The 21,199-nt window shown below is 40.0% G+C and overlaps 1 protein-coding gene across 3 annotated transcripts in view; it reads left to right on the plus strand.

Moving 5' to 3' along the window:
• Positions 1-1,723: 1,723 nt before the first annotated feature.
• Positions 1,724-21,199, plus strand: part of PRKAR2B (protein kinase cAMP-dependent type II regulatory subunit beta) — an 89,160-nt gene continuing 69,684 nt past the window's right edge. For 2 of the 3 annotated variants that reach the window (XR_005838631.1, XM_040644385.1), the window contains exon 1: positions 1,728-2,066. Coding sequence is in view for 2 of the 3 variants with exons in the window: in XM_040644385.1 (XP_040500319.1) it covers positions 1,763-2,066 (304 nt within the window). In the remaining variant the exon portion in view is untranslated. Of the gene's footprint in view, positions 2,067-21,199 lie in introns of all 3 variants that reach the window. The other variant, XM_040644386.1, reaches the window with a different exon arrangement.

Consider the following 21,199-nt stretch of genomic DNA (forward strand, 5'->3'; position numbering starts at 1 on the left):
AGCTTCTATCTTCCTTAAGCTACTGTATTTTCCATTTTCTGCCACGTGTGAGCAATGCTAATCTTAATAAAAACATCATCATAAATGAAGGCAGATAATGAAAATTCATCTTAATTACTGGATGTATAAAGATAATAATGCTTATGTGGTTTATATAATGCTTACATGATTAAGAGCTGGACTAATATGGTCCTCTATGAGGATCATGGTATTTTATAAAAGCTTACTGCTTACAATGCCTGGCACAATTGGAAATACTTTACTATATGTAAAAACAACATACTATTATGAGGTTGGTAAGAAACAGAAATCGAGAAATACATTAACTCATGGAGCAATTACAAGCTGGATTATAAACAAAGGATTAATATAGAGATGAATTTTTATAAATGTTATCTCTCAATTTCTAGGCTTTGAATTTCCTGAGTCATGTATGCATTCTTTTTTGTGAGTGGAAAGATACATCAGAATAACTGAGCTTGCCCTTTAAATATTTTATTTACTATATGATGGTCATTGTAGAAAATGAAGTACGTGTTTTAAAAAACCATTTAATTGGTAAAAAGCAATTTTCTAATTCAAAATTGTAAATATTTGCAGACTAAGCCTCATTTTAAAGCCAAGGACTTCTACTTGAAAAGCACACGTCTCTAGTTCTATTTCTCTTTATACGAAGTAATCTATTTTGGAGATAATACTTCAAATCACTCCAGTGTAAGGGAAAGTTTTAAAATAAATAATAGGAGCCTCATCAGGCAAAGCATTTTTGCTGTAGGACCATCTGCCTTGACTCTGACATTTTACTCAAACGGCTGCACTATCCTGTTTGAAAGACCTCATAATAAAAGGTGCATTTGTCTTAATACATAGTAGTAAGGGCATCAAGTGGGCAATGCATTAGTATCAGTAAAGCAGAACAGAATAAACAGGATGCATGGAGAAAGGCTGGATAAAACGCAGCGAAAGAGAAAGAAAGGTGTCACAAGGATGGGGTATTATTTCTTGGCCGAAACAGAACCAGTAGCACAGATGACTTTAAACAAAAGACACTGCCAACACTTATCAATGCAACTAGATTCCCGAAGGAAAATAAAATGCCGCTACCGAGGTGGAGGCTGAAGTTTCGGGGCAAATCGCTTGGCAGCAGCTCTGCGCCGTTCGCCGTGCTGACTGACTTGTGGAATTCGGCCGAGCCGCCCGCCCGCTCCGGGGCGCTGACAGGTGGACGGCGAGGCGCGCCTGGGGGCCACCTGGGGCAGTGCTGAGTGGGGCCCGTGCCCGGGGCGCGCGGAGCGGCGTCCCCCGCCAGCCCGCCGCCGCCCGCCGCCGCCCGCCAGCGTCTTCAGCACCGCAACCTTCCCAGCGGCGGTGCGCGACGCCCGCCGGCGGAGGTTGCCATGGTTTCCTGGGGTCACGTGGGCGCGCTCCGACACCCCCTCCCGCGCCGCGCGGCGGGGCGGGGGCGGGGCGGCTCGGGCGGCGGGGGGCGGGGGAGAGGAGCGGCCGCGGCGGGAGCGGGAGGAGCCGGAGATGCTGCCAGCCCTCCCGGGGCCGCGCTCGCTCAGCCACCGCCGCCGCACGGAGCAGCCGCGCGCCGGGAGCCGCGGGCCGGGCCAGCCGGGCCGCCGGGGCCCAGAGCGCCGCGCTCGCCGCGGGTAGCGCCTCCAGCGCCGTCCGCGCTCGCTCGGCGGCCGCGGGGCCGCAGGCCGGTCCGGGGAGGCGGCGAGGGCGGCGCCCAGGCGCCCGCCGCCCGGCAGGCAGGATGAGCATCGAGATCCCCGCGGGACTGACGGAGCTGCTGCAGGGCTTCACGGTGGAGGTGCTCAGGCACCAGCCGGCGGACCTGCTGGAGTTCGCGCTGCAGCACTTCACGCGCCTGCAGCAGGAGAACGAGCGCAAAGGCGCCGCGCGCTTCGGCCATGAGGGCAGGACCTGGGGGGACGCGGGCGCCGCCGCCGGGGGCGGCACCCCCAGTAAGGGGGTCAACTTCGCCGAGGAGCCCATGCACACCGACTCCGAGAACGGGGAGGAGGAGGAGGAGGCCGCGGACGCCGGGGCGTTCAACGGTGAGGACCCGACCCCCTGCGCGCCCCCGCCTGCCCGCGCGGTTCCCTCTTTGCTCTAGAATCCCGCAGCTTTGCTCGCCCGCCTCTTCCCGCATTCGCCACCTTCCCTACCTTCCCATGTCGCCCACCCCCTCAGCATCCATTTCTGTCTCTCCCACTCGCCCACCTTCCTAGTCTGCTTTCGTGTCGTGCCCTCCCCCTCTTCCCCTCCTCTGGAGGTGGAGCGCTGAAAGGTTACGGCTCTCTGTCCAGGTGCCCCCTCTCGTCCTGGGCTCGCGGGCAGAGGACGGCCGGTGTGGGGTGGGCATCTGAAAGACAACTTTCACTGTGGTTGGAGAGATTTCGCTGGACGGATACCATTGTGCGTAAAGGAAGCTGGCCCACTTGGCATCCTCTTGCAGCCCTTGTATTTATTAATGGAGTGTCCAAAGAGAAAGGGCGAAGGGTATTCAATTGGATTGGCTTTGCTGTCATTAGGACTGCATATTCACTAGAAGGGGCATAAAATGGACTCACTGGGGCAGAACAAAATTTATGGTAATAACTTCGACATTCTTGGAAACAGAGCAATCTATTATCTTCCAATTTACCAATACTGCGTCGTGTTATTTTTGGACACACAACAAAGGATCCTGTTTAGCCTGCAACTCATGGGGTCTTTGGAATGAGGAAACGGACTAATAGATAGCTTTTTATTTAAAACAAATATTCAACGATTTGGTGCCTTTTTTTTTTTTTTAAGTATGAGAAAAACACTGTAGGAAGTTCTGAAAGCTTGTTGGTTGTCTTTAGAAACAAAAGTCAGTGAGTAATTGTAAGGACTGTGCCAGACACAAGCTAGAAAGAATGAATGGGAAAGAAAAAGGAATTTTCTCAAATAGCTGCTCCTGGCAAGCCCCACCCCTTTTGCTTACAACCCTCTTTCCCTAACACACACAGACACACACGCACAGTTACAGCCTCCTGTATTTACACGACATGCCTAAAGCCCATCTTTATGGCATCCCAAGCTAAAATACCACGGTGTGCAAGTGTTTTCTCTTTGTGGCGGAAGACAAACAAGCATTCAGCATTGCACCAGTCTGTATTTATTTACACTGCTTGTGGTTTGTGTGTCTGCAGTGCATTCCATATAATGAAAACGTTTTAAAGTGTCATTTCCTTAAGTATGTTCCTAGGAAGGTGTTTTCTTTGCAAATTTGTCCAAATGTGTTTTAGAATTAATGTATTTTTAGCTTGCCCGAAACCATCACAAAATCCCTGGACATCAGTGATCTATGAAGATAAAAAGGAAAATGGTTACTTTAAAAATCTTAATTTGGGACTTTTTAGTGTTTCCAGGGATAAGATGATCATAGTCTTAATTGTTCTTTTTGCACAAGAATGTAATCAAATGCTTTCCTTGTCAGAACTAAGACAAAGGAAAAGAAGGTATATTTTGAATAGAGGGGAAGGAGAAGCCAATAATGGATGACACAGAAAAGCAGAAGCATCTAATACTTCTTTTATGCTCCTGGCACATGTATGCACACACACATACATGCACTTGCACGCACACAAAGGAAAAAAAGACTCGTTTCCCAGGTTGGAGGAAACTAGGAACTAAGGGGGGTGGTAAAAAAATCTATATATGTTTGGTATGATTTATTCTAGTTATACTAGCTAGTATAACTACCGTATTTTCTTTGTAGTACAATGCTTTTGAAGTACTTTGCATTGATGATTCCGTTTTCTCCTTACAACAATGTAGACTGTACGCAAAACAGATTTTATTTCCATTTTGTAATGAATAAGCCATTAACTTCTGAACAGCAAGGATCGTTTTATATGGTTTTATGTTCTCTAAGGCACCTTTATTGTAAAAATTACTCTGTGTGAGTTTTAATGAATACTCATTAACCAGTTGCACTATTTCCCACCCCTACCCACAAGGACTTTAAAACTTTCCAACTACAATCAACTGCAATTTGATCATTATCTGATGCACAGATATGTGTATATGTGTAACAGAAACTTTGGCCGTGGTACTTCCCTCTATTAGGTGCATTAGAAAATATCTACTAGAGTATCTCCTATTTTAATTAATTCTCTCTTATTGAGACTGTTTTTTAAGTATGTAAATTGTGTTGAGACCTGCAGTTTAAAAAGATATATAGGCTACGAGGGCTTGACAAACATTTTTGTAAAGGGCTAGGCAGTAAATATTTTAGGTTCTGTGAGCAACATATGGTCTCCATCGAATATTCTTTTTTTTAACATTCCAAACACATATTTCCTCTGGAAGTTGGGGTTGTACAGAATTGGTCACAGACCAAGGTCATAGTTTGCTGGCCCCTGGCTGGGGGGGGGGGGGGGGGAGTCAAAATAGTGCTGTTGGAAAAACAAAAACAAAAAATACAAGTGAGCCTATCAGTTTAATGTTTAGGTGCAAAAATGGCCAAAATATAAAAACATCCCATACTGGGTGATTCTCTTAGCATAGCGTAGTAAAGAGTTAAGAGGTGGACAGCGTGTCTTAATTTACTGTGACCCAGCACAAAACCAACTGGTCACTAATTTCTAAAATTTTAGTGTGCATCTCAAGAAAGTTTGATTCAGAAATGAATATTACCTGGCACTGCTCTTAGAGAACTTTTTTGAATAGGTTGGGGAGGTGGGACATGGGTCTTTTTTTTTTTTTTAACAGACATCCCAGACATTCATAGTTCGCTGACCACACTGTGAGAAACATTGATCAACAGATAGTGATTATAATGTCTTTGTCTCGTCAACATCTAAGAAAGGTGGCCACCGTTTATTGACGCTGGCTGTGTGCTAGGCATTATCTAAATGCTCTGATTCATTATCCCGGTTGTATGAGGTCTGAGGCTGTCACTTGTCCAGTGTTTCACTGCTAGTGTGCTCCAAAACCAGCACTGAAACACAGGTGGGCCTGGCTCCATCCTCTGCTCTTAACTCCCAGGTTTTATCTCTGGAAGGGGCTGGGGCCGGCATCACTTGAGCATCCCTTTTGTGTCAGACTCTTCGTGAGACCCTTGATGTGTTTATCTATGAGGCTCTGAAAAATGAACTTGTCCAGGATTACACACAGGGCTAGTAAGTAGCAGAGCCTGGTTTCCTACTCACATCTGTCTGACCCAAGACCATCAGAGAGTTCATCCTAAATGAAACTTGTCCAATAGACTGACTCACATCAGGTTTTCCTGGGTTTTTTTCCAGTAATGGTGATGAATGTGAATGGTATGGTTCGTACCCACTCTTATGAATCCCTTTAAGACAAGTGTTGGTATTTATGAGAAGTTGGACCAATTTTTGACCATGAGATTGCTACTCATTTGACTCACTTGAGATCAAGCATGTGACCTTGACCTCAGTGTGGTGGTGGAATCAAATAAGTGAGCCAGGGTCTGGTAGTATGACCATTGATAGCACTGGGCCAAGTGGTCAGACGGCTGAAGGTGGTCTTTACTTCCTTCCTGCCTTTCCAAAGAATCTCTTTCTCTGCTGGTAGCTGTCCCATTTCTGTCCTGTTTTTTAATTTTATTACTTCTATTCCTTTCAGTTTGCATCAATTCTGATTAAAAGGGGAGCCTTTAGGTGTTGGAATGATAATGGCATATGGTAATAACCCTTGGAGGGAACTCTTGAAGTTTTGAAAGAAACTATAGTGGAGACTGCCTCCCTCTTCCCCATCCAAGGGAAAGCAAATAAAGCATGACATATTGTTTCTGAAAGGGTAGTGTCCCCAGACTTAGAATATATTAAAACAGTTAATAGCAGGCCAGAGAGTTGGATCAGTACTAATGTGGAGTGGAATCTGTGGTAATTAATGATTTTGTGCAGGCATCATTGTGAGATCTTGTGTTGCTCAATAATTTCTTCAGTGAAATTGCTGAAATTATAAAATGAAGTAAATTAAATTCCAATTTACCCCTATAAATTGACAAGTGGTCAGAAAAAAATTAAATTACAGTTGGGTACATGAAAGAGCAATCAAACTGGAAGAAAAATAAACTACTGTGTATAAAATACAGAAGAACTAACTTTCCATGTTGTGGAAGAAGAATCTAGAGTTCAAAGTGGATACGTCAGAAATTTAGACTATCTTCTAAAGCAAGCATGTCAAGATATGTAAATAGAAATTCACCATGTACAAAGTATGACTTAATCCTCTTAACTCTGACCTATGTCAAACCTTTGTTGGAGATTCGTATCTACCTATGATTTTTTACAGTTTAAAGGGAATATGGGGAATTTATGAGAGATCCTTAAAATCACACAAAATATTGGAAATTTGGAGCTCATGGTGGTGGCAGGGGGAGATTAAGAGGACAGATTGATTTCATGAGAATTGGTTGCTTAAGGAGCGTTTGGAAGCATAGTCACGTGTCTAAGAAGTTTCTTAGAGGATTATGAGCAAATATTTATCTCTGTATCTGCTGCAGAATCAGAAGAACTAAGCTTCATTGTAACTTGAAGAATAGAGCTCAGACGTGCATCTGTCTGAAGTGGTTTATGTGGTCTTCCTGAAATGAGTTGGCAGAAGGGATCAGGGCAATAGATATATTGGCTCCCTAAGAGTCTGCTATGAAAATGTTCTTCACTGTGCTCAAACTGGGAGTACAAAACACTTTTCCCAATTGACTTCTTGGTCTAACTGATAGCAGGAACTTGTAGAGATTAGTCATAGCTTTAATGAATTGCTCCTTTGGCTGATTTATTAGGCTCCCTTTTTATCTCTGCGTTCTTACTTAATAACCTGCTCTCTCTCTGTGGCTACTGGAGATGATCAAGACACAAAGTAGCCAATTGTGAGCTCTTCAGTACATTTCATTGGTTTGAAAATGTTCAGGAAAGCCAGACAGCATTTTTTCCTTCACCTGTGAAGCGCTCTCCTGGTCATATTGACGTTTATCGTACTAATAGTCCTTACCTCATACGGTTGTTAGAGGATAAATGGATTAATATTTATAAGGACCTCAGGACCTGTGCACATAGCGAGCATTGTTTCTGTGTAAGACAAATGATCTCATTAACACGAAATCTTTCAGAAGTGTAAACTTCTTGCAGAATAGCAATTTCATTGTTGCTTTGTGGAAATGAATCTAGTGTTTGCATTTTTTAGAGAAACGAAGTAGGAAATGAGCTTACTTGGCATTTCCCACTTAGGATTTAATGTGAAGTTATGTTGCACAGTAATAAAACCCACATCCTTTCAGCTCATAATTTGTAGCTAAGAGCTGCAGAATTTTATAATTAATGAGACTTTATGGTCTTTGGCTATTAGAAATTTACATGGTAAGTTTTAAATTTATATGGTAGTTTTGAATCCTCCTGAAATGGGAATCACATCATTCAAGAGAATGGCTAAAATATTGAAGCCATTATTTTAGTTATGAGCATAAAGCAATAATAGAGAAGATTTTAAAAATATTTTCAATTTAGATGGTAGTTGTGGTTTTCAAAGTAGAGCAGTGAAGAACATTATTCATTTTAATAGTAGTAGTAAGTGAATACTTTAGGGAAATCGAAGGACTTGACAGAGTGCCCTTTCTCAAACTCTTACCCATCTGTTAACTTTAGGCTTAGAAGAGGGAGGGAGAGAGGAAGAGAGGAGTAACATCAGTTGGGACTTGTGGGAGGTTCTTCGACTAATTTATACTTTGGAGAGAGCATAGAATGAAAACACCTGAACAAAAAGTGAAGGATACTTTAATTTGTCTACTTGTCTTAAAAATCAAACTATTCAGCCATTGTTTAATGTAAGACAGTTATAAGATTCCATTTGAGGTTTCATGTACAGTGACGTGCTGCGTCTGGGTGGGATGGAGTAAATATTTAATGGTTATTATTGTTGCAAACCCCATTCCATGGGTTCCAGTAAATTTCCAGCTGTCAAGATTTTGTTCCTAGCTGTCTCAAGAAAAGCAAATGTGTTTCTTTTTCAACTGTGTAAATACCAACAAGAGACCTTTGAATTCCTCAGTGAGAAGCTTATTTGTGACCCATTAAGGAAGTCATTTAATGAGAGTAGTAGCAATGAGAGAAAAGCCTGTGGTGGAGTCTGGGATTCAGTGAAGGAGTTTGACTGACTGCAGGGTCTACCAGAGTAGTGTCTGCACTCTGGATACCAGCAAGGGGCTGGGACCTGGGGTGGCCTGTTAGCAGAAGGAATATATGAAAGGTGAAGGGAGAATGCTGTGCTCCTTCACCCACTCATTTACTCACTGCAGAAATATTGAGTGCCAACTCCTTCCTTTTTTTCTTTTTCCTTTTTTCAAAGAAAAAAGAAATTATTCCCTTAAGTTTACCATCTCTGGACTTGAGAAACAATCCTTTTGTCAGATACTGTCTTCTAGATAGCATGTGTAATCTATTTCATTTAACAGTTGGGGTAGCTGAGAGCCAGAGAAGTCCTTGCCCCAATTTAGTTGATTTGGGTCTTCTTTGTTCCCAGAACTATCACATATATAAATTCTTTCTGTCTTCCATCAAGGTGGTAGTTAAGGTTTAAAAGCGTAGGCTAACGAGAAGTACTTTTGTACTCTTACCTTCAGAATTACCGATTTTTTGTTCTTTGATTTTTTTTTTCCATTGCAGTGAAATCTAATAAGAGACTTTATTTTTATGTCAATTGCTTAAGGACAGACAACGGGAAAGAAAACAGAGTATAGGGATTTTTCTGAGTTGGATGAATTATCACTATGTTCTTGGTCCTATTCTTATGGTCCTTTCAGTTTCATCCATATCATTTAGGTATGGTTGAAATAGTTTAAAAACCCCGTATAAAAATCTCACTATGATGCTGATCACTATCTTTATTTTATGGGAGCGAGTTTTGTGTTTCGGAAATTCAAAATGACTCAGACTGTTCCATTATGTAATTATTTTGTGGAAAGAATTTGAGCTAAATTTTTTAGGTCATGGCTTATATGAAAACAAAACAATCTAAAAAAAATCAGAACTATAAACACAGTTGGTGTAACATTTATAAATGTTTCAGCAATAGGCACTGCCATGTGTAACTTAATATGTTTGGAAACTTAAAAAAAAAATCATTCCAGTTGCTGCTGTTTAAAAATGTTTTTGCATTTAAAAAAAAGACAAAAGGTCAAAATATAAACACATGTCCCACATAAAAGTGAAGCCAAGAAGATATACTGTATACAGTTATTCCCGTATCCGTTTGGCTAGGGCCTGACATTGTTTAATTTACATTAGCTGTTCCAAGACAAAATAGTTCATGGGAGTGATATTGAGGGATTTCTTTTTTAATATAAAAAAGAAGGCAAAAAGCTTCCATGTGTTTAAATACATTTCAGTTGGACCCAAAAAGCATCTTTCCAGAAGGTGAAACTGAATTAAAACATGACTCAGCTGTTTCCTTTCAGTTACTATAGAAAGCTAATGTTTGTTAAATGATGTTGCTTTTATTTAATAATAATTGTTAACATTTTGGGCGGCTTAAGTGCCAGACCCTGAACAAGGCCATTTATACATGTACCATTTTGCCCTTCCCAAGTGAGTGATGGAGTCAGGATTTGAACCTGAACTGGAGTTCAGAGCTCATCTCCTTAATTATGGTACACTTCATTTTCAATAACTCTTACAGCAGGAACATGGTTCAAAAGAACCGCATATCAAAAAGTAAGCTCTCTACTTTTGCCTCTACAGTCTAGCCAAGTACTGATCTGTCCATTTTACAATTTGTTTTCTTTGTTTCACTCAGATTAGCACTTCTATGCTTTAGAAACTTGAAAAAGTATTTATTTTTAGAAATGAACACCTGATATACTGAGCTGTTTAATCCTCAGAACTTTTTGAATTATGTACCCTTGTTAGCAGAAGGTATTTGAGTATGCACTCCCAATGTATGTCTTTATAAATGTCATACATGGACCATTATATGTATTAGCTTATTTTGTATATGATAAAGCAAGCACCCCACAATATAAACTTTGAAAGGAAAAAGGAAAAAATAATTGTAGACAAGTTCTAATTTTTTCCTGTATGCCAAAGATTGCCTTATGCTCTGCTTTGGGTACATGAACCATTTTGGAGACCACAACTGTAACTTGATAGTCTCTTAATATGTAAGGTAGCTATGATCAACTTTGCTTTTCTGATTTAAGTTCCTAGATTATAAAGGACCTGCAGGCAGGTAGGGTCGTGTGTGTGTGTGTGTGTGTGTGTGTGTGTGTGTATGTGAATAGACATTCGTTAGATAAGTTAATTGTTTGATTCAACAGAAGTTGGCAGAATGAAGAGGAAAATCCTATCTTATAAAGAGGAAATAAGGTAAGATCCAAGCCTGGATCTTTTAAACGTGTATTCCTATCCACATCTCAAAGTGCAGCCTAGATTGTAGAGTACTTGTGCCCTTGGTGCAAATTTTGGGGATGTGACAAAGAGAATCCTATCATATTATAGGTGTTCAGTTAAGAATCACTAAATTGCGGAAATGCTAATCAGAATTAGAAGAAAATCAAAGTTTAAACAATTTAAAGAAATGCAGTTTCATAGAGTGTCTCGGGAGGGATAGCTCTGAAGATGGTAGTTGGTCAGGAGGGAGACTTCTCAAGATCACCTTTTTGGTGACTTTTGAAAAAATGTTTATGATATACTTGTATTACCTATTAAATAAATTTTAACTGTAAAAAGGCATGAAAGAAAGGCAAGTCTTTTATAAATATCCATTAAGTAGTAAATAAAACACAGCCTTTAGAGGCACGCGATAAGGTGTACAATAGATGTATTTGTCACAAATACTCTCGTGTGAGTTATTTTCTTGGTTCTTAGTGACCAGTCCTCTCTCCTTAACTTTCTGCCAAACCGCACTCTTCCTCCAGAGGTTAACTTACATTTCACCCTACCAGTACTCTTCGCAAGATTCCCTGGTTGGCATTAATGCTATCAGTATGGCAGGATGAATGTGCCATACATCAGTGTAAGCTTTGCAGGCGTGAGGTGTCCTCTACACAGGCAGGCGGGGATATGTAGGCACATGCTCTTTGCCTCCAAAGCTTTCCTGCCCACAGTAGGGGCTCCAGTGTATCTTAACCTCAGTTGAGTACTAAATGTGTAATAATAGCAAATGTCCATAAATGTATATTTCTAAAGTGATTGAAACCTTCTGAAGGCATGGAAACATTTAAAATAGTCTACTAACCATCCATTACTTTAATGTATTTTAAAATGTTTCCATGAAATGGAAATGCCTTAGCCTATCTTCAGTTTCATAGATTTATATTCATTATATTAAAAATGAGGCTTTATCATATATTGGCCCGATATTTGGTCATTCTGTAAAATGCAAAAGAACACAGGCACAGCAGCTTGTCTTGCTGGTAAAGATTTCTAATAGCATGTTTCTTGTTCTTTTAAAGATTTATTTTAGAGAGAGAGAAAGAGAAAGAGCAGGGTTGGGGGAGAGGCGGAGGGAAAGAATCTCAAGCTGACTCCCCACTGAGCAGGGAGCCGGATTCAGGGCTCCATCTCACGACCCTGAGATCATGACCTGAGCCGAAATCAAGAGGTGGCCACTTAACCGACTGAGCCACCCAGGTGCCCCTCTAATAGAATGTTTCTCATCGAGGACACATTATGACCCACCCAAACTTCTAAGTCACGGCTTCTGCTTTATATGAGCCCCATGCCAAATCCGAATCTTGTCAGTGGCCCTCAACCTGCTTTGTATTTTTTTTTTTAATCTCTCCGCCTTTTGTCATCATTCCTATCGCTGCTATTGCATGAATCCTGCCCACCCTCCAAGGCTCACTTGCCCTTTGACTTTGCCTCCCACCCCAGCACATACCTCCCCTGTCTTTGAGATTCAGATTGCCTGGTCGGCCTGCTTACTAGCTGTCTCCACTAACACGCTCCAGATAATTTTGTCCTAAACTGAAAATGTGATCTTCTGCCTCAGTCCCGTCCTGTACCACCATGTCGTTCTCTTTTTTTTTTTCCTCCACTAATGTAAGAAACACGGTCAGTAGAGCCCCTTGTGCTCTGCCTCACATTTGTTAAACCCAGTAGCTTATGGAAAACAAATAGATTGCATTTAGTTGCTGAAAATTTAAAGAAGTGACATGAAAAATCAGAAACAATGGAAACTTAAAAATAGGACTGACTTTGGTACAGATTCTGGATTTAATCCTGGCTCTGCCATTAATCACTTTTGGCAGCTTGAGCAAGTTCTGTTGCCCTTTTTGTCTCAGTTTCCTCCTCCATGAAATGGGAATAATGATAATACCTACTAGGGAGAGTTGTTGTAAGAATTAAATGGGGTAACAGTGTTTGGCATATACTAAGCATTACATATAGGTTTGTTAAAGTGAGGGGGAAAGAGAGAAAGAGAGAGCAGGCAAGCTTTAAAAGTCAGTGAGAACACGACACTTTTGAAAAATGAAGTTTGATTGAAAATGTATGAATCTAGAGATTGCTTTCAAGGCAGTATCGTGATGGTCCTTTTTAAAAAAAAGTTATTAATGAAAAGTATGAAAGTAAAGTCTAGATCTTTCAGCTAAGTGTTTCAGACTTTAACAAGCCCATGCTCCTTTAAATCTCAAGCCCTTCTTGAATTCCATTTGAAATGCAAGGTAAATAGTCCAACTTAAAAAAAAAAATTTTTAAAAAGCAATGGCATAAAGCTTCGCTCTGTTTTCACTCCATCTCCTCCCTTGGGAATCCACGTTTAACTGGCAGAATAAATAAATTCGTGTGTGCAGAAGCTCCCATGTTTATGGTTTCATTTAAGTTTTCACAAGTCATTTTAAAACATCTTAGGAAAATATAGGTAGGAGATTTGAAAATAGTCACTTTATTTAAATGAGGCAGATGCTTATAGTAAAAAATGAATATGTGCCTGAAATATAAATTAATTGGAAAAAAATAGTTGTATTAAATTGACAGCTTGTTGCCATTTCCTCATGTCATAATATTTGTGAAAGTAAGCTCATGGTGGGACAGATTTCTACCTCCAGAAGTTTCACATTACAATGTGGTTTTATGCTGAAAACCCAGAATTCTCTACCTCCTCCACTACATATTGCTATCTGTGTATATTTTTAGAAGGAAAAAAAGACTGTCCTTTTGGATACCTTTATTTCTCCATGGAGTTGTTCACAGGGTTCTGATTTCTTATTTGACTATCACTAATGACAATTTATCAACAAGGCAATATTAGGACTTTTGATTCATAAGTTTTCAAATGATTTCCTTGTAATCCCTTGAAAATAATCCAGAAGGTATTTCAGTGTTTGAATTCTAACAAAAACTTATTTGTAAAAAGAGCGTTTTGTGAAAAATATTTTAAGAGTATGTTTAGCATGAAAAGGTACAAAGTTTCAGTTAATGCAAGATGAAAGGGTTCTGGAGATCTGTGCAGGATCCTGATGGTAGCTACCGATACCGTGTCATGTACCTGAAATTTGCTTAGAGGATAGGTGTTAAATCTTGACACACACACACACACACACACACACACACACACACACAAGAGTAACTATGAAGAGGTGATGGAAAAGTTATTTAGCTTGACTGGAGTGATCTTTTCAAAACATATATATTAAAACATCAAGTTGTACGTCTTAAATATATACAGTTTTTATATGTCAAAGATAATAAAGTTAAAAAACTACAATGTGAATCAATCTGATAGTGTCAGAACATATTTGAGAGATTTTTATCTGCCAACACTAAGTAGAGCAGAACGTTTTTTCCTTCTGTTTATTGTGAGATACTTCCACTAATCAGAGAGGGACAGAGACGAAGTAAGGAACACTCACGTACGTCATCTCGTAGCTTTTACAGATTTTAACGTTTCACAGGTGAGGTTTTTTTCTTTTACGAAAACATCACATACGCTTCAGGAGTCCCTGTGTACCCCTCTCTGCTCCCATTCTCTTGACAGTCTTTTCCACAGATGACCAGCACTGTGATAAATTTGGTGTTTATATTTTTCTGAGCATGTTTTTGTACTGTTACTACATAGGCATTTACCCACAGATTAGAGACAGTGCTATTTTGCGTATTTTCTTTTTTTTTTAATGTTTTATTTTAGTCTTTTTGAGAGAGAGAGAATGAGAGACAATGCACACTCACACATGTGCAAGGGTTGGGGAGAGGCAGAGGGAGAGGGAGACAGAGAATCCCAAGCAGGCTCGACACCTGACATGGAGCCCATCTTGGGGCTCGATCTCAAGACCTGAAATCATGACCTGAGCCGAAATCAAGAGTCAGATGCTTAACTGACTGAGCCACCCAGGTGCCTCTATTTTGCATATTTTTAACATTTTTAGGAATTGTGTTACTTATAAAAGTTTCATTCATGTAAATTATAATTTTCCACTTTGTTTTTGAGAGTAGTTTTTGAGATGATATTCCCTTGATTCATGTAGCTTTAGTTCACTTATTTTAGACTGCTATGTAGTATACCTTTGTATAAATAGAAGCTTTATCTACTCTCCCATAAATACTTTGTGTATTTCCAGTTTGTTGGAAACAAATTACAGTGCTGTAGCAAACATTGTCTCTGTGTGTGTGTGTGTGTGTGTGTGTGTGTGTGTGTGTGTTATGCACATGTATTAGAATTTTAAAGGTGGTTTTCAAAGTGCAGTCTGGGGACCCCTTGAAGGATCATTCCGCTCCCAATCCTAGACCTTTTCAGGGAGTCTGTGGGATTGAAAACTATAACAACAACAATGTTCTTTGCCTTTTCCCCCTTCTCATTCTGTCGTAAGTGGGTATGGTAGAGTTTTTCAGAGGGTGTATGATGTATGATATTGTAACACATCTGAAAGTGGAAGCAGGTATGAGAACCTAATTTTCTTCCATTATTTTAGATTTGCAAAAATGTAAAACAAAGTCATTCTTTTTACTAAATTTTGCTTGTTTTGGAAAATATATTTTCCCTAAAAATATGTTATTTATAAAACCATGTAATTGTTTTGTCGTCGGTAGTTTTAAATGAAATATTGTTTAAATTTAACAATTTTAATTTCTAATACAATACATATCAATGGATACGACCCATAAAAGCAAATTATTTTTAAGAGTGGACAGAGGTTTTGAGACCATAAAGTTTGAGAACTGCTGCTCTAGGATATATACGTAAGCATGGAAAGGCTGGTTGTAGGGGGTGCCTAGCTGTAACTATGACTCATACTGCCGTTTTGCTCCGTGAAGTTGTTAAACCAGTTCACATTCTCAGCAGAGTGTAAAAGTTCCTGTTTCTCCACATTCAAGCTAACATTTATTATTATCAGATTTTAACAAGCTTTGCCAATAGGATGGATGTTAGATAGAATCTCATTGTGAATTTAATTTGCTTTTTCCTGATCACTAGTAACGCTGAGCATCTTTTTAGGTTCGTTGACCATGTTTGTAGTTTCTCTTCTGTGGAAAATTGTTTTGTTTTGTGCCATTCTTATCCAACGGATGGTGTTTTTCTTACCGATTTGTAGGAGGGTTTCTTTCCTTCTTTCTTTCCTTCCCTCCTTTCTTTCTTTTTCTTTCTTCTTACTAATATTCTGGTTACTAATCCTTTGTTGGTAACATGCATTGGAAAAGCCTTCTTCTAGTCTTGGGTTGTCTTTTTATTTTGTTTATGGTAATTTTGGTTGAACAGAATTTCTTAATTTTAAGTTTCTTAATTTCTAAATTTTAAGTTGAGTTTCATACTTAAGGTTTTGATCTATTGATAATATATTTCTGTGTATGTTCTGAGATGGAAATTTCATTTTATTTTTTAAAATATGCATCATTTATTGACTTTTTTCCCCACTGATTTTTAAATATCAATTTTCCATATATACTTTGTGAATGTACTTAACATCTCTATTCTGTTCTGTTGGTTTTTCTATCCTTCATCAGTACCTCTTTACTAATTAAGATTAAAATGACTTCATATGGTCTTGGTATATGGTAAGGAGGGTAACTCTCACCTTATTTTTTTTTTTTCAGAATTGTTTATTCATAGGTTTTTATTATTCCATAGATCTTTTAGGATAAGCTTTATAAATTTTGCGAAAACTTTATTGGGAGTTTTATTGGAATTGTAATTGATTTAAAAACAAATTTCGAGAGAAAAGACATTTTAATGATATTGAGTCTTAAACTATCGATTAACATGATGTATCTCCATTTATTCAGTCTTCCTTTAATTTTCTCCATAAAGGTTTTTCCTATCTTTTCTTAGTTTTATTTCTAAGTAACTTATCATTTTTGTTCTTACAACCAGGATTTTTTTCTGTTATATATTCTGTCATTACTGAAAATATATAAAAGGAACTGTTAAGACTCAATACTGAAAAGCTCCAATCAAATTGAGTAAAAGACTTGACTATTCAATGAAAAAAGACATCAGAATGGCCAGTAAGCACATAGGATGGTACTCGGTATTTGTAGTTATCAAGGATATGAAAGTGAAAACCGCAATGAGACACCATTCAGCATGCACAAGAAGGGCTAAGATAAGAAGACATTTCCTATGTTGTCAAAGATGTGGAGTAACTAGAACTCTCATATATTGCCTGTGAGAGCGTAAAATGGTACAAACGCTTAGAAAACTGTGGGTTTTTATGAAGTTAAACATTTCCCACCTATGACCCAGCAATCCCACTCTAGGCATTTACTCAAGAGAAATAAACACATATATTCACAAAAAGGCTTGTATATAAATATTTATAGACACTTTATTCAAAATAACCCAAACTGGAAACAACCCAAATGCCCATCAACAAGAGAATGGGTAAACAAATTGTGATATATTTATGCAATGGAATACCCTCAGCAATAATAAAAGAACAAACTATTGACCCTCTCAACATCTAGAATGAATCTCACGTTTACATGAAATTCACAGAAAGGCAAAGCTAAACTGTGGTGATAGAGATCCTAACAGTAGCTTCCTATGAGATAGTAGGGATTGACTGTGTGAGGGGGCTCGTGGCACCTTCTCAGGATGCTGGAAACGTTTATACCTTTTTTTTAAGGTTTTATTTTTAAAATCTCAACACCTAACGTGGGGCTTGAGTTTACAACCCTGAGATTAAGAGTTGCACATTCTACTGACTGAGCCAGCCAGGCAAAATGTTTATATCTTGATTGGAGTGTTGGTTACATAGATGTATACACATTTGTCAAAATCCTTCATATTGCACATTTCATTGTACATCAAGGTCACCTTGATTTTTTAAAAAAGTGGAGACGTGGATCTCTTGAAGTCCTCTTTTCCACGTTTTAAGTAAAAAGTACCATCGTTTTCTATACTGATTATCTTGTGACGTTTTTCATTATTTCTGTTGGACACTAACATCTGGGTTACATTTTCATCATTATGAGGCATAAATGGGATTGCTTTTGGCTACTTGTACAAAAAGCCAAAGGTTAGTTAAGCTCTGGTGTTTTTAAGTCTATTTTATATTTTCACCCAATACTGTATTTTAATTTACAGGTTTTACAGATTTAATACTTGTATGAGTATCACTTACATTTGCCTATAAAATTGCTGTCGGGAAGCACCCCTGTCATATTAATTTACATTGGCACTATTCATTCAGTATTTGTTGAACCTAATATATTTCAAGCTGTGTTGTAGACACTGGGGATACAGTACTGAAGCAGACAGACAAGGAAGGACCCTGGTCTCACAGAGCTTGCACACTGGGGTGGTGTGGGGCGGGGGAGGAAGCTGACAATAAAGAGAATACCCTAAATCCCTCGAGACAGCGCTTATAGCTCCGGGAGGAACACTTTTTTTTTTTTTTTTTAAAGGATTTTATTTACTTATTTGAGAGAGAAAGGGAGCACAAGTTGAGGGTGAGGAAGAGCAGAGGGAGAGGGAGAAGCACACTCCCCGCTGAGCAGGGAGCCTGATGCCACCCCGGGCTCCATCCCAGGACCCTGGGATCCTGACCTGAGCTGTAGGCAGACGCTTAACTGACTGAGCCACCCAGGCGCCCCTGGGAGGAGCTCTTGAGGGGAACTGGAGGGAACTACTTTCCACTGGGTGTTCACAGAGAGGCTTCAGAGGGGGCATCTGAGCTGAGCTAAGAGTAGCAGGAACATCTTCTTTCTGTGAAGTTATGGAGAGGACTTGAATGTAGGTATTTTCTATAAGTGTACCTTTAGGATTAGACCAACCTTAATCATATCCCCAGACTGTTTTCTTGGTTGGTCTCCATTTCAAAGCCCTTATATTTTTCTTAATTACCTTTTTCTGGGTCTGTTTCGTTGTGACTTTATGGAGTGTGACGCTTTGAACTCTGGTAGCTTTGGGCTTTCCTGAGGTTAGTAGTAGTCCAGTCTGGATCGTTCACTCTTACCAACAGACCATCTGCCTCCACGAATATGCCCTTTGCGCATATCTGACCACGTAGGTTTAGAAGAGACAGTTTCAGGGGCACTTGGGTGGCTCGGTCGGTTGAGCGTCCCACTCTTGATGGCAGCTCAGGTCATGATCTCAGGATGGTGAGATCCGAGACCCGGGTAAGGGTGTTGGCTGGGTGTGGAGTCTGCTGGGGTTTGTAATCCTCTTCCTCCTCTTCCCCATCCTTGCCTTGATCTCACACATGCTCGCTCTTGCTCAAAAAAAAAAAAAAAAGCTGTTAGAGGAGACCGTTTCAATATGCACAGAAGCAGAGATTGAATTTATGTAGTTTTGACAGTGGCCCTTCTTATATCTTACTTCTTTCCTGAGCCCGTATTTTAGAATCCTGAATGTACTCGGGATCCTTTCTCTCAGCATTGTTACTACATCCACTCTCTGTGTGGTTCTATAAGTTTAGCAACCTCAGGACGCTCCTAGCTGAAACTATTTTTTTCTGTTCCTTAGAGGGTATTTTGGGTAAAGTTCTCATCGATTAAAAAGTTGAGAATCACGGTCATTCATAAGCAAAAGCAAGTAGGTGTGGTTTTTTTCCTAGTGTAATAATTATATTTTATTGGTATTTTAAAATACCACTTATATTTTGAGGAGTTTGGTTTATGAATAGAAAGAACGAAAATGTGCACCTTTTGAGTGGTCCTGCAAGCCGGTACTTTCTAAAAGCTCAAGTGTCTGTATTTTATCCGACTCTGCCTGGCCTCCAGCCATGCTCCCCATGTCTAGGTGGGTCGGACACCTGACCTCACGCTGCATAACCAGAAAAAGAAGAAGGAAACTGGTTCCCCAAATGCCTGCCTCTCCAACAGTTCTCATCATGTCTGATCACAAGTACTTGGAGGGTACACGGCTCATAAGCTGTGTCTCCTCGGGACCAAGACTGGGAAGCTCTGGAGAGCACCCCCCAACTGTGGTTCTGTTCTAGTCCCCCACAACCCCTCTAGGGGCCGAATCCCAGTGGATTCTTGGGCACCATGCATCCATCTGGAAACAAACTCAGAGGCTCACAGGACAGCAGAAACTAGAGTATCTCTGATTACTTACAAAGGTGGTCGAGGCTCATCATCCTTTAGCAAAAAAGTATAGAAAATAAATGGTCCTTTTCAGTGTCAGGAATTAAATATGTATAAGAAAGTTTGAAATGGTGCTTGGTAGATTAATGAGCAAAATATTTCAGGTTTTGTTGTTTATTTGCTTTTTTTGCTGTCAGTCTTTTTAAAAAAGTTAATTCTTCCTTGGTTCAAGGGTGAAGCTTACTTCTCTTTTAATTTTCAAAACACAAGCATAAGAGAATTTAATTCATTCTGAGCTAAGTGTTTACTGTGTCAAAAATAATTAGCTAACATGGTCTCAATTTACATAATTTCTAGAATCTTTTATTTAGACAGTTAACAGATTCAGAAAGTGTTTACTGCTCGAAAAGGCAGCTGATAGAATAGGGATGCTGATTATTTGGTCGACTCCAAGATTGTTGTGAACAGCTCACTTCAGGGTATAGGAGCACTTCTGCAAAAGGTCCATTTCATTGATGTGACTCTGGTGTAGACAAGGTGATTGTGTGTGTGTGTGTGTGTGTGTCTGTGTGTGTTTACTAACCAAAGACACAACTCAGGGCTCTTATTTCTTTAACTTGGAGCTTCTTTCCTAGTATTATGCTCAGAGATGCAAACTATATGCCCTGCCATCAACCTGGCTTGCTTTTTTGAAGACCAAACTCATTGGATCATGCTTTCTATTGACTGCTTTTGTTTTTGGTTTTTGGTTTTTTTTTGTTTTTTGGATGTTTTTGGTGGGCAACAAATCAGAGTTTATTGAGGGATAGTACAAAACTCCCGAAGAGGGACACCTGGGTGGCCCAGTTGGTTAAGTGACTGCCTTCTGCTCAGGTCATGATCCTGGGGTTATGGGATCGATCAAACCCCACATGGGGCTCCCTGCTCAGTGGGGAGCCCGCTTCTCCCTCTCCTCTCAGCTTGTGCTCTCTCTCACTGTCTCTCTCCCTCAAATAAATAAATAAATAAAAATCTTTATAAACAAAACAAAACAAAGCTCCTGAAGGGGGAGGGGACCTGAGGGGGTTGCCCTGACTGCTTTTATTTTTATAGAATTTAAGTTGTTTTAGTTTTCTATGGAATTTCTGATTTACCTGAATTTTTAGGTTAGGAGGCTTCTTGGCATGGTGTAAGCCCTTCTGTCATTGTGTTTGGAGATACGGCTGGACTTGGTCAAGCTCTTCAGGGACGAGGACTCCTACGTGTCCAGGTCCCCACAGCCACACTCAGGAAAGCAAGTAAAATGACTGGGACGAGGAGACTTGCTCTGTTGACTTCACAGTGTATTGATCCACGCTGCAGGGGTTCACTTAGTGCCGCTTGTCTGCCAGGCGTAAAGAGGTGAGAAGATAAGCAGGTCCTGCTGGTACCAGTGGGAGCTTGAGTCACAGGTGTGGGAAGCTCTTTTCACTGCCAGGAATAGAGAGGCTCATTCAGGTTACGTCACTCCTGGAGCATTTCTCTTGTAAGGACGCTCTGAGATGAAAGAAAGCTTGAATCGGTTATACTTCTGGGTCTCCTGGGAACAGAGGAATTAAGACTAATCTGGTGGAATGTAGTTTGGGAATGGAGGGGATCCCTGGTTTAGATGAGCTGTAGATATTCAGAGGAACACAGGACTCTGAGTATTCCCCTGGGATGGCATTTGGGAGAAAGTCAAACCTATATAAATATCGCTGTATTCTTCCTTGAGGATT

Source organism: Ursus maritimus, unplaced genomic scaffold, assembly GCF_017311325.1.
Source record: "Ursus maritimus isolate PB19 unplaced genomic scaffold, ASM1731132v1 scaffold_3, whole genome shotgun sequence".
Classification (NCBI taxonomy): Eukaryota; Metazoa; Chordata; class Mammalia; order Carnivora; family Ursidae; genus Ursus; species Ursus maritimus.